This window comes from Thamnophis sirtalis, unplaced genomic scaffold, assembly GCF_051295495.1.
Source record: "Thamnophis sirtalis isolate CommonGarterSnake01/CBP01778 unplaced genomic scaffold, rThaSir2_p1.2 scaffold_1, whole genome shotgun sequence".
NCBI lineage: Eukaryota > Metazoa > Chordata > Lepidosauria > Squamata > Natricidae > Thamnophis > Thamnophis sirtalis.
Genome location: NW_028261381.1, coordinates 29,624,254 through 29,638,849, shown reverse-complemented (window position 1 = coordinate 29,638,849; position 14,596 = coordinate 29,624,254). Strand labels below are relative to the sequence as shown.

The window sequence follows — 14,596 nt, the reverse complement described above, 5'->3', positions numbered from 1 at the left end:
AAAATGAAATATTACTTGACAAAATTTATCTGCAAAGCTGTTAGGAAAGATTTCTCACACTATGATAAGTGAGACTCAGCCATTGCTGGTTATAAGTTTATCTCTGTATGAGGGCCAATTTCTGTTTTGAATAATTCTATTATTAGATCATGTTGATTTTAATGTTAAGGAATTAAGCCTTCATTTTTATTAACATTCATTTTTATTTAAGGGGGGATAAAGAAAATAAGAGATAGTATATGTGTTAGGGTTGAAGCAGGCAACGTGGGAACCAATGATTATCATGCAAGGCTGTATCTTGACTATCTGGCTAAGAGAATTACCCAAAAGTCCACTGATTCTAAAGGACTGGAAGAAAAGACAGTTATCTGGAGCCTATGAAGATCTGAACAGGACAAAGTAAGTGTTCTGATCTAGGCTTGCTGATACAATAAAAAGCACACGCTTAGTCCCAAAAATCCTTTTTTTATTTTAAAGGCTGTGAATTAAGTTCATTCACAGCCCGTAATGAGTCCCAAATAGTTGTAACAAGTCCTACAGTAGGCTGCCAAAATCCTTCAGGATAAGGCTGATAAACACCCACCTTTATCTTCCTGGAAATGCTGCCAAAGTCTTAATTGGCAATTGGCTTGGCAAGGCCAAACGGAACAAAGAGTCAGAACGGAGCTTCAAAAGGTAAACTGACCAGCATGAACCAAGTTGCTTCCCGAATTGTGCCATCTGTCTTAACTGTTCTTACCTTCTGGCAGCTCTGGTCATATGCACACTGGGAACAGGGGGAGCCTGTTCCTCTGCCTCATTGCTGTCTGACTCTGGAGGCTCTGGGGGCAGCACATAACTCCCAGATGGCCTTGGCCCCCTCTCTGTCTCCGATGCAGAGCCCTCATCTGAGCCTTCCCCAGACTCCAGGACTGGCCCATGTTCCTCCCCAACCTCCTTGCTGTCTGACTCTGCTGCCAGCTCCACAAGCCGCTGGCAGACCACAACAGTAAGAGCAAAATAAACACAAATGAAATCCTGCTAAAAATAAAATTGCTAATCTAACAGTGACTAAGAAGGGCTTCATCCAGCTTTAGCGGGTGTACCAGTTACATCTCTACCTGGACAAAACTCCCTGATTACCACTCACTCAGACTACTATGAGGAGCTCTACAAAGGGTTGCCTTTGGAGGTGACTGGGAAGCTACAGGTTCTACAATGTAAACTCCTGAACAGCCATAACACTCTGTATAACATAAATTCCTGTAACACCCATTCTGAAGCCATTTTATTGTCTACCACTTTGGCTTCAGAGCCCAATGTTAATGCTGGCCATCATTTTTAAAGCCTTTTATGATGTACCACCAGGGTATTTCAGAATAAAATAAGCAGATTCAATATTTGCCAAAATTGAATCTGCTTATCCAGTCTGGCCATTGAGAGAGGGCTTGTTTTGGAACTGTGCCTTCCCTTCACAAAGTACACTGAGTCTAGATTAGGCAACAATCTTTCTCTGCAGTGTTCTTGATGTTAAAGAACAGTTTTTCCTGGAATATTGATAGCCCCAACCCTGTTTGTTTTTCATAAATAACAACTTTGTGCTTTAATTTATTGGGCACCTGGACTTTTTATATTTACTTGGTTTTTAATGATTTTAAGTCTTTGTACTGGGTTTTGTTGTCTTCTTGTTTACTTTTTTATACCACACCGAGAATCAAACAGGATGGGGGAAGACTGCAAATATAACTAAATAGATCAAACAAACAAATACATCTTTGGATTTACATCCTGAAGCAACCTTAAGTATATGATTTTCGTCAGTGGTGGGTTTCCATTATTTTTACTACCGGTTTGCTTGCACGCCGTGATGCTTCTGCACATGCACAGAAGCGTCTGGGCAGGTGGGTGGAGGTCCCGCTGTTGCCACTATCGGTTCGCCCGATCAGGGCTGATCAGGGAGCAACTCACCTCTGATTTTGATTCTGCAGGAATCAGATCTTCTGTGCATACAGTATGTGACTTTGTTCACATCTGCAATTTAGCAACCTTAGCTTAGATAGCAATATCGAGTTTACAAAACTGCTGTTCTTAGCTAGTTGAGTTTTTGAGAATCAACATTTATTGCTGGGTGCCATATGAAGTCTGAATATTTGCCTGTTTTGACATCTCTCTTAGCTTTTATAGCCATAAAGAAGCTGTTGTCTGCAAATCTCAATTATAGCTTCATCTACAGCTGTTAAAACCTACAGTTGCTACTGTTGAGTTCAGAGACCTTCCACCAGCAGGACTGAGTCAGATTATATCAAGATCTTGGCCCCTCTAGATTACTTCCAAGTAGCTATTGCCTAATATTGCTCAAGTATCCCCACTGAATATCCTTTAACTGCCCAGAATATTCTTAGGGGAATCCCTGCTGAAATGTATGCAGGCTTCAATTCTTAAAAGAAAAATGTTACTGATCTTTTTTTGCTTTAATTTCCTTGACTGTTCAAACAATTTAATATTAATACATTTATATCCCACCTTACTTTCCAGAAGGAGTTGATTTTTTAAACCAACATTTTAACTTTACCCTTTTAATGTTTTATGTGCTGTTTTATATTTCGATGTTTTATTATATACCACCCCGACTCCCTCTTTGAGGGAGATGGGCAATTTAGAAATAGGATAAACAAACAAACAAACAAGCCAACAAACCAACCAATCAACAATTCAATTGAAATTAGAATGGGATAAATGAACAATTGCACTTTGTAAAGACTTTAATAGTATGTCTAATCATATAAAAAGCAATTCAAAGATATGACTAATCAGATTTCAGAGACTGATCAGATAGCTAGCAAGGCTCAGTACACCGCTAAAAAAATTAGAATATTAGCATAATTTTAAAAAGTTTTGATGAACATGAAACTTTGACTTGGCTGATATTTAGCATAGAAACAGAAGAAACAGTTTAAGGATTAGAGGGATTTGGGAGAATGCAGATAAGACTTATTAGAATACCTTATTCCAAAAATTAATGTGCCAGAAATGTAACTTACTGAGAAAGATGTGAAGTGTGCCCTTGGAAGGTCTGGAATTTACAGACCTAGGCTCACGAGAATGCAAAACCCACAAGATGTTATTATAAAATATCTTAATCTTGGGTCAGAGATAAAATTTATAAAAAGCTCATTAGCTAGCAAAAATAAAACAGAGGGGAAGAAACTACATATCTTTTCCCAGATGAAAATCCAGCTACTTTACAAGGAAAGGGAGATTTCAAACTTCGTACTGAAGAGTTTTGTAATAATAAGGAATAAATTAAACTTCAGGAAAAGGAGATTACTTCTACTCTTTCCAAAGTGAACAGAGTTTTGACAGCCCATGAATAATTATAAGAAGGTGAATTTGTATACTTGGAGAATGGCTGACTTTCCCTGAGAAGATAAATGGACTGGAAGAACATAGTAAAGAATTAGACTTTATGATTTAAAAAAGAAGAAGGGAAAGGAAGGAAAAACATGTTAAAGGTTAGAATAAGTGTCTGAAAGCAGTTAAGAAATAATTGGATAGAAATAAAACAACCTATTTTATACAGTACATACTTAAAAGGCCCAAGCCTAACTGGAATATGGGAGCAATATGAATTAAGTACTGCATAACGTTCCCCCCGCCACTGCTCCATTTTAAACTGAAAAGAGGATTTTTCAGCTTTCTGTGAGACTTTTCACACCCAATCAAGAGGGTCAGGGAGGGCAATATTTGCTGGGAGAGATTAGATGGGAATTAGGACAATGGAACGGAGAAGGGGGGTTCAGGTAAAAGGAGACACTTAAATTAAATTAAATTAAATTAAATGGCTTCTCTGAAATTTACTCCAACTTAATCAAACTATCTGCTTGCTGTTGTAATGTCTTTGTAATTGTTATTGCAATGTCTTATTTAAGGAAGCAAAATGTACACTGGAGAAATATAAAGCAGGAATGACTGAATGTAAAATACAATAGTAACTTTAAATGTTAGGGGAATGGGCAATTTGATTAAAAAGAACTAGAATTAGCAAATGTATAAGATCCAATATAAGAGAATGTCTCTATAAATATATACTTTAACGCATCAATAGTGATGTTGTGGGAAACATACAAGTTAGGATTGCTTAAGAAAAACAATTTAGAAAAGCTGAAAGTGATAATGAATCCATTTTAATTAGAAATCAGTATAGAATTGAAAAAAGTAATGATGGAGATTTATTTTATTCTCAGGGGAAAATTTGATAATGAAACTTTAATATTAGCCTCCATTTACATCCCAAATCAAAATCAAATGGGTTTTATAAAAATGTTTGGAGAAATTTACATAGGAAAATCTAATCTTGGAAGGAGATTTAAATGAGGTGTTGTCTGAACTTGGTTGTTTTCTTGCAGACATTTCATTACACGGAACAGGTAACATCATCACTGATACGATGAGGAAATGTCTGCAAGAAAACAACCACACTCAGAGAGCACCAAGAACCCTTCATTTCTACCCTGAGTTACAAATATTCTCCATTATTGGAGATTTAAGTGTTTAATGCAAGAATACCAATGCTGTTCTTAAGAATAAAAGATGAGTATTTTAGTATTTAATGTTCAAGAAACTATGAGCATTATTGCACATCTATGGACTTACTGATACTTGGGGATGGGCACAAATCCTTCAATGAAAGGGTATACATATTATTTTGGTAGACATAAATCCTAGTCATTAATGTATTAATGTAAATTGTGGCCGTTTTGGCTGTTTTTAAAAAATGAATCATTTTACCTACCTATCTACCTACTCTGGAAGCTTTTTTTTTTTTTTTTTTTTACTAAGAAACTGTATACATACTTGACATTAAATGCTAGGAAAAACTTATATTACTTTGCTAATACATTTCAGAGAGCTATCTGGCTGGCTATGGATGAAATAGAAAGTAGGACTATATGATGCCATTCTGCATAGGCCTTTCTTAAAGCGACACAAACTATAGTATTGGATTAGACTTTTTTCCTGAAGTGTTGTGATATACATATGCTCTTGAGACTCTTAAGTTGGGCATGAAGATGACAGTTGTTCATAAAAGTGTTGCTACATGACATCTCAGGTCAAAGAATGTAAGGAGAATGCACATATATTCTCCCTCCATGTGCTAATCCCACGAAAGATGTCAATGCGCTTACACAGAAAGCAAGCTTCTTCCCTCTGTGTCAACACCTGCACATTTGAAAGATTCTGCACATGTGTACTTGTCTGAGAGCCAAAACGTCATGTAATTGGATTTTTTTTTTGGCTAATGAATATACAAATAAGATTTCTCTTGGTAGACATCCATGCATGGCCTTGACAATGCCACAACTTTGTGTTCTTCGAATCACATGGTCTCTTTTATTTGAACAAGACATAAAAGGATGACTGTCACATCAATACATGGCAAGCTGGTTTGTTCTGTAGACATACATAATTAAGAATTGTGCCTTTTATTCTGAGTACCTGTGCCTTTTTTTCTCAAATAATCAAACACTTGACTAATCCCATCTGCTTTTGACATCTGCGTGCCCTTCTTGTTTCACGCCTGAGTTTTCTTGGAAAAGTGGAATGGCTCAGAAAAAGGCTCATGAGCCATCCAAGGATTTTCAACAAAACCGTTGATGACTCACTCTGGCTATGTCAGAGGGGCTGTGTGACATTGTGTCTTCTAATGAATATGCAAACTCCTTGTGGTTTAATTAATGTTGATTCATTGGTTGTACTAAGAAACTTGCTTTTTTAAGTGTTACCATTTTCTAAAAATATCTAAAACTTAACAGTGTAAAATTTCTCTCTCCATCTTCCTTCTTTGTTTATTTCCCTCTTTAACTTTCTTACGGAAGAAACTGCTGTATCTATCCAACCTATTAATTTTATATAGTTAATAATAGTGCCCTCAAATATATAGATTGTATATCTATATCAAATATATAGATATATATTTTGTTTCAGTTCAGTACCTGCATCCCGTCTTCCACAGTGACTAATTATTAAGGTGACCAGATTTTCAGATTGGTAAAGAGGGAGACCTTTTACCGGGGGTGGGGGTGGGGGTGTTGATTAAAAATTTTATACGGAGCAAGAAAAATTTTCATACAACGCAAAAATAGTATTGTAATATTTTTTTTATTTCAACATAACTAAAATTTACAAATATAAATTGTAACTGTTGCCAAACATCAAAATTTTGATCACGTGACCATGAGGATGCTGCAACGGTCGCTAAGTGTGAAAATGGTCACTAAGTGTGAAAAATGGTAATCAGTTACTTTTTTCAATGCCATTGTAACTTTGGTCACTATACCACCTTTCTTGCCACAGTTCTTAAGTGAATAACTGCAGCTGATAACTTAGTAACATAAGTGAATCTGGTTTCCCCATTTGACTTTGTCAAAAGGTGATTATATGACCCCAGGACACTGAAACCATCATAAATACGAATCTGTTGCCAAACATCAAAATTTTGATCGCGTGACCATGAGGATGCTGCAACGGTTTCTAAGTGAGAAAATGGTCATCAGTCACTTTTTTCAATGCCATTGTAACTTTGGTCACTAAGCCCATTATACCACCTTTCTTGCCACAGTTCTTAAGTGAATAACTGCAGCTGGTATTTTGTATTTTGTATAAAATCTTTTTTTAAATAGCCTAAGACAATTTAAAAAAAGAATCCACACAGAATAAATTGAAGTAAAACATTTCAAACTATTCTTTCTATGCACAATATATTTCAAAGTATTGTGCATAGAATTTCTAAACATGGTTTCATTTCAATTTATTTTGGATAGAATCTTTTTTTAAATAGTCTAAGACAATTTAAAAAAAGAATCCACACAGAATTTTAAAAAATCCTATGCACAATAAATAAAATATTATTTTAAAATACATTAAAAAAAAGAGAAAAAAAACCCAGCTCACTTACCAGCAGGCTTGCACTCCAAGTGTACCCAGAATGATGTAGATGTTAATACAAAGAACTGAGCAAATTGAAATGGTGAAATTAGTCAGGGAAATATTTTTGAAAGAAACTTTGCCACCATTTTTAATACACGAGCAGACCTCCAACCTCCGTGCCCCTCCCCTCTGGAAAATCCAGGAAGTAACATTCGCAACCTCTCTAGCCAAGTGTTTCCTGCAGCTCTATGGTACTTGGTCATTTTTTCTTATAAAATGAGGTAAAAGGGGCACGTGGGGGGTCCATTTTGTTGCTTTAACGTTTTAATATCTTCAATGAAAGTACTGAGACAGAGAGAGAGAGGTTAGACAGGGTGTCTTTTGTCTTGCCCCGGTTAGGATTTCTTAAGCAAATCCACTGGGCTTTCAACATGAAGCCAGAAAATCAGGACTTTTTTAAAACAGCCCGGAACATGGGACAAATTGTTATAAAGCGTGATTGTCCCACTGAAATCGGGACGTCTGGTCACCTTACTAATTATCCAATGTCTATTGTATAGAAATGAATTTTGCTTATGCTTAGAAAGACAGGGAGAAATGTAGATACCAGAAGCTGATCTGGACATATTTATTTATATTTCTTATTTTTAACTGTCCATTCACCCTTGAATACCTGGTTATAATTTTAAAACTGATTGAGAAATGCTGCACTGTTGATGACTTTATGTTCATATCTACTCCTCCTTTCAAAATCCATTTTCACGTGTGAAGTTTAAATCAGAATTGAGGTTGCATAGCAAAATTCATTTTATTGCCCTGACTAGAGTTTGGGCAATTTTATATCTGCATAACCAAGAAAGCAGTTTGAAGCAACTGCTTCTCAAAAACTGCTTCCCCCAAAAGATGCTATCTCATCATACAGTTTGAAAAAAGTATCTCCAATAAATAGTTGCAAAGCAGTAGAAGCAAACCGAGTTTGAAGTGAGGGTGGAATAGTGATTAATTCTTACCCTGCTTGCTTATTTTGTTTTCTTTAAAAAGCCCATTCCCTGTAATTTTTGTACAGCAAAAAACCCACAGTGGGAATGCCAGCAGGTGGAATAAAAATGATGTGTGAGGAAAGGGTGGAATCCCACTTCATGGCTTTCTCTAGGCCTTAATCCCAATGTCTTGACTTTCTATAGCTGGTAGCTTGATTACTCAAATGCTTACATAAATTTGAATAGTTGAATATGGAAGTGAATAGCAAACTTGGTCTGCCTGTTTGCAAATTCTGCTTATCCTTTGTGTTCATAATCATGGTTACAAAATATCAAAATACCAAATACCAGTACCAAAACTGGTATTATGAGGATAGAGAGGTCTGGGAAGACATCTTGTGGAAACCTTATTGCAGGTTCACTGAGAAACAAATGTAAGTAGAGGCCTCTTTAAAGCTTCCCAGCTCAATCCTAGAAGGTCATTGACCAAGGAAGCCTGAGTGGTGATTTCAAAGGGTACCTTTCACACTTTTTAAAAATCCCTTTAGCTCCCCCCTAGAAATCTGAACCATCAATACTAGGTATTACTTGCAATGATATTTGCATCACAGTGATAAAATCTGTTATGTATAAAAGGCAAATACCACTCACTCATCATGAAATCTCCAGAACCGTAAAGCCCACAAACTTGAAATTTGACACATATGTTCCTCTTGGCTTCTAGGTGCTCGCTAAGAAAGGATTTTTCAAAATGACCATCAGATCATTAGTATTTTTTATACACGTAATTAACATGCTCTGATGCTAAGGAGATCTACTCCCTGTCCCCACCTGAAAAGAACTCTGTTCCAACTGTCAATTGCCTCACATTCTGTTACCTCAGTTCAAACTGGCAGATGTTCCACTCCTTCACTCAGGAGCGGTCTGGGGCTCCTTACAGTACTAAACGTCGGTCCCTCACCAAAATGTCTACAACTTCCACCTATGGAATTACTTCCGGACTCAAGGTGGTAGGAGCGATATTTCCTTATGTGTTTCAATCACTGACCACCACTGAGCCAACAGATTGTGAACCGAATTTCTCCTGCATAGCCCGATCACATAGTTTTGTCGTGAAGCACAGGTATCCAACTAGTCTCATATATAAGTAACAGATTTGACCGAATGCTTCAATTGAGAATCCATTGGAAATGTGGTTACTTATTACATAATTGACTCAAAACCCAAAAGATCCTTCAATTGCTGTTTTATTTTTCAGATATGATTCTTGATCAACAAGTAGGGTCCGGACAACTCAGTGAAGATGTTCGCCACAGAGTCCACGAGGCGTTACTCAAACAGCATCACCATCAGAACCAAAAGAAATTAAGCAATAGGATCCCAATAGTCAGGTCCTTTGCTGACATTGGCAAGAAACAGTCTGAACCCCATTCCATGGACAAAAATGGTAAAGTGTCATGTTAATTAAGTAATGATTAATGTAGCTTTGATACAATGGATTTGCCAAAAACTGTGATTTATGCCACATTTTAGGAATGCAGTGGCTCAGTGGCTAAGATGCTGAGCTTGTCGATCAGAAAGGTCGGCAGTTTGGCGGTTTGAATCCCTAGCGCCGTATAACGGAGTGAGCTCCCATTACCTCTCCCATTACCTGTCCCTATACCTATTCAAGTAGAAAAATAGGGATCACCTTTGGTCAGATGATAACAGCATTCTGTGCGCCTTCGGCGTTGAATCATGCTGGCCACATGACCATGGAGATGTCTTTGGACAGCGGTGGCACTTCAGCTTTGAAACGAAGATGAACACTGCCTCCCAGAGTCAGGAATGACTAGCACATATGTGTGAGGGGAACCTTTATGTCATATTTTGATTTTAAATGGCATTTCAGTCTTCTTGTCCAACACGTGCATTTTCTCAGTTTTCCTTCCCTAACTGTGGGGAATTGGAATTATAAGGGATGGTAGCAAATCTTTGACAGTGGCTCTGAAATTATAGAGTAGGACACCTCATAAAAGGAAACAATTTACAGGCAATCAGGAAGGGAAAGCGTAAGTTTTTCGTACTGATGTGCAGGAGCTTAACTGGCTTCTTTATTTAACTAGTTGTTTTTACAGAAAGATATATTCAGCAGTTGCTGTATACCTCGTTGATTTCAATGAATGGATTTAAATAACATTTATACATTCCTAAGGCTACTTTCATCAATTCAGAGTTTGAGATAAAGTAAGAAGAGAGTTATAAAAGAAAAAAAAGCAATCATTTTTGTGGGGTTATGTAACTGTTTCTGTTGTCACTCCATTTCCTAAACAATTATGAGTTGCTAAGATTAAGATGGGAAAAATGATATTTTCAGAACAAAGCAAGCCAATTATCCTGACTTCAGGAGACATAAGCAATACATTTTATAAAATCCCTTATGAAAAAGATTTTGCAAATTAGTCATCTTTTGTCTTGAAATAAAGCCTTTAACCAAGTCTGATTTCTTTGAGACTATTTCAGGTAAGGAGGTTCGGAACTGTGCCATATATGTCTTAAACATCCCCCCCCCTAAATAGATGCCTTGCACCTGTGCTAGAATACAATTCCATACTTAACTTGCTCATTGACTGCTCCTTAGGAATGATACAAACTCTGGATCAATATATTTGAACAGTACCAATCTATTTTGACTCATTTTTCAGTAACAGTGATGAGTATTAGTAAACTAACATTGATGCAATTACATTCTGTTAACAGAATTAGTTCTATTAAGAATCTGTTAGCAACAAGGATTTGAGTTGGTTATATTTGAGTGCAAATTGTAACAGAGGTCAACAGATTATTGTCATGACTTTAGTGATCAATATTTCATAACATTGGCCATTAAATAAGCAATACTTTTGATTCAGTCACAAGAAAGTTGATAATTCCCTGGGTAATCCGCATTGATGGATTACAGATTAAATTGATTAAATTACAGATTACCCCAATCTTGCTAAGGTAGAGTTATGGTCTATGCAATGTAAATGAGAAGTATGTCTTCTAATATTCCACTTTGAATATTTTCAACAATTCTTACTTTGAACACTTAGCAATACATTCACCCTTCAAACAGCATCACATGCGATAAATCTTTTTTGAAGTAAAAAAGAGTTAGGGATATTAAATTTCTGTCATTGCATCTTGTTTATTATTATTACTTAGCTGCTTAATTTGAGCATTGTTTAGAACCAGTGCATCATCTGGGTGTGGCTTATATTAATGAAGTCAGTAGATGGAGTTTTTTATGACCCAATACTAGGTAAAGGAGAAACCTCTCATAAATGTTCTTGAATTCATTTAAATTGGACCATCGAAGCCCAGATTGTTTATAATGGAACTGGAGGTAGCAGAAGCCATCTTAACAAGGACAAAGATGCAATTCCCCTATACAGAACTATGTGTGAATCAGTGGTGGGTTCTGGATTCCGGTGCAACTGGTATGGTGCAACGGGGGCCGGGCGTCCACCACGTGCACGTGCGCAGTGCATGCATGTGTACGGACTGCCTGCGACGCTCCAGCTGCTTGGTGGAGTATTGCGCAGGCACCGTACGCTCCATGTGCTTGTTCAAATGCCCCAATTGGCTCAAATAGTGGTAAGCAGAGTGGGCGGGCAGGTGGGCCCTCCGGAGCACTACTGTACTGGGATGGTACCTGGTGCTCCCAGCAGGCACTGGTACGCCCATACCGGGTGTACCGGTTGTATCCCACCACTGGTGTGAATGGATATAGCAGCATATTTTGTATTTGGTGAGATCAGTTGTGGGAAGGGGGATTATGTGAGATAATGAAGTAACAGATTAACACAGTTGGAAGGTACCTTGCAGGTCATCTAGTCAAACCCCCTACCCAAGCAGGAGACCCTACATCTGCCTCTACCTAGGATCGAACTCAAGGCAGGCCTACACAAATAAAGCTGTATTTGAGAGAACCCCCTCCAAACAAAATCAAACAGCATTTCATGAATATATTTTCTTTCTAAAGAGTTATTTATATGGGGTAACCTATAGTTACCTATTATATATTCCATATTTAGCAAAATTCCATAGCCTTCCAATTATTTTATGGCTGAGCTGACAATATTTTCTCTGGAAAAGCCAACTTGGGGAATGGATAACTTGCATTAACCAATGCTAACTTTTCTACTACAGATGAAAAAAATTGCATTGATAAAAGCAAGTCCCTAGGTTCCTAATCCAACCCTTTCCATGATATCCTAATTACTAAGGACATGGATGATTTTCTTTTCTGAATGGACTGTATCTTGAGGGAGCCAAACTTTATTTATTTACATATTTATTGATCAGATAAACAAATATATTAAATTTAATATCAAATTTATCAGTAAAATATATCTATTTGTTTATTATATGTAAAAGATCGTATGATCATTTGTTTCCCGCAACTTCAGTAGTAATAGGTGTTTCTTTAAAGTTTCTTTTGTAGTTACATATTTATTTATTTACATATAAATAATGTCCTCCCCTGTGGATAGAGTAGGTTTCACATTACGGGCTTTGTTATTGGTTATTGTTATTGATAATGGAAGTGAGGATAAAAAAATACTGAACAAGAATAACAGACCATCAAAACTATGACATTTTTGATTAAGATGACAGTCTTAATATAACATTGTCATCCTCAGCCCTGTCTTCAATTTCCATGGTTCTGGGAAGCTATATGAGCAGAGGTGGCTGCTGCCGGTTCGGACCAGTTCGGGTGAACTGGTAGTTCCGACCACCAGCTGGGCCAACCCACTCTCCCCAGCACTATCCTGTCCTGTACATCTCACTAATGCTTTCACTTGCCCCGCCCATGCGGCCCAATTTATTTCCGTGCCTCACCCATTCTACTCACTGTGGCTGCCAAAGAAGCTGCTGGAAGCCGCACACAGGAAATCGCTGTGTGTTTAAAGCTGCACACAAGGTCACATTTTCAGTTCTGCACTAGGCGAATCGGTTGTTAAATTATGTGAAGCCCACCTCTGTATAAGAGATTACGATATGCCACTGACATATTTAGATTGCCCTACCAGAATTTTTTACGTCTTCTGCTGCAAGTTCCACCAAAGGTGTAATCAATCCATGGGATGTTCTTGTTTGAATGCTGCTGGAGGAAAATTCTATGCTATTTAATAGTTCTAGTTTGTATTCCTTAAAATTTAGGTGTTCCTGGCTTCAAAATTTCCACAGCCTAGTCACTCTTTCTTATTTTCTCACTCGTTCCCCTCTGTTCATCCTTTTCAGTTTTACTATTTCTTTTCACAGAAATGTTATCGTATTACTACTTTGAAATAAATATTCCATCATTCTTAAACCATTCCCACTTCATATCATACCTTTCCTTCACCAGAGGTTTCCTTATTCACGAATAATAGTGCACAATCTAAACCAGAGTTTTTCAAACTGTGTTTCATGGAACCCTACTATTCTGTGTGAACTTGGCAGGAGGGTTCTTTGAGAGATTGAGGACAAGAAAAAAAAAGTTCACTAGCATGTGGCAGGTTTTTTTTTAATCACTAGAGCAGTGGTTCTCAACCTTCCCAATGCCGCGACCCTTTAATACAGTTCCTCATGTTGTGGTGACCCCCAACCATAAAATTGGTCTCTCGGTTTCTAAGACCATTGAAAATATGTGTTTTCCAATCATCTTAGGTGACCCCTGTGAAAGGGTCGTTCGACCCCCAAAGGGGTCCCAATCCACAGGTTGAGAACCACAGCACTAGAGGTTTGCCTCTTGATCAAGATTTCCGGAATATATGTTTTTTTCTAACTAACAGATTTCGCAGTCAGAGAAAGTTTGACAATCTCTGATCTAAACTCTGCTGTTGTGCATGATCATCTCCATGTTCTTTATTTTGCTATATCTTTATTGTATCTGTCTCTAACAGGCTCATCCCATCTTTGTCCTCCTTCATCTCTAACCTTTGGGTTCTGTAAACTCCTTGAAGGTCCAGAGGTAGTGTACTATAAATCTATCTTGCATGAACATTAGGTCAATTCAGATATTCACTCTTCACATCAGCCTTTTTTAGCATAATGTGTCTTCATGATTAATGTAGACAATCACTTTCAAGGTCTTCATGGCTTTTTTGCAAAAAGGTATCCGATTTTTTTAATGGCTTTTCCACTCTAGGCAGGATAATTTTCTTTGGTAAATGATCTTAATATTTTTCTAATCTGAAAAGTATAGATTAGAAATGGATTGTGCTGTCAGAAATATTTTATCCGTCATTTTATTTATATACACATACACGCAGTAAAATAAAATTGGGGAAAAGTCTGAATGAAAATGTAGAGTGGACTTGGACAATGAATATCTCTACTTTAACACTAAAACCTGTGTAGATTTTTTAAAGAAAAATAATGATTCCTGGGATCATAGTTGAATGAGTTCACTGCATTCAAAATTCCTACATGTCCCCCCCACCACTAAAACTACAGTTCCCACAAACTCCTTGGGGGAATGAATGATGCCTGAAGAGTTCAGTGCTTCAATCTTAAATACTCCTGGTATGAATAAGCTCTATGCAATTTTGTAAGGAAATATGCATCTTATTGCAGTATAGAGATGCCTTCTAACAGTGATTCTGGGAAAATGTATTTATTGCACTAGTAACAGTCAGCTTTCATTTGATTCATATTTTACACATTACTTGATCAGGTACACGTGATATAGTTGGGATTAG

At 37.2% G+C, this 14,596-nt stretch overlaps 1 protein-coding gene across 7 annotated transcripts in view; it reads left to right on the top strand.

Annotated features, from left to right (window-relative positions):
• The window catches only part of SLC4A10 (solute carrier family 4 member 10), a 182,039-nt gene that overhangs the window by 110,241 nt on the left and 57,202 nt on the right, over window positions 1-14,596 (top strand). For all 7 annotated transcript variants that reach the window (XM_087709787.1, XM_087709772.1, XM_087709766.1 and 4 more), the window contains one exon: window positions 9,145-9,333. In XM_087709787.1, the coding sequence (XP_087565913.1) occupies window positions 9,145-9,333 (189 nt within the window). The remainder of the gene's footprint in view (window positions 1-9,144; window positions 9,334-14,596) is intronic.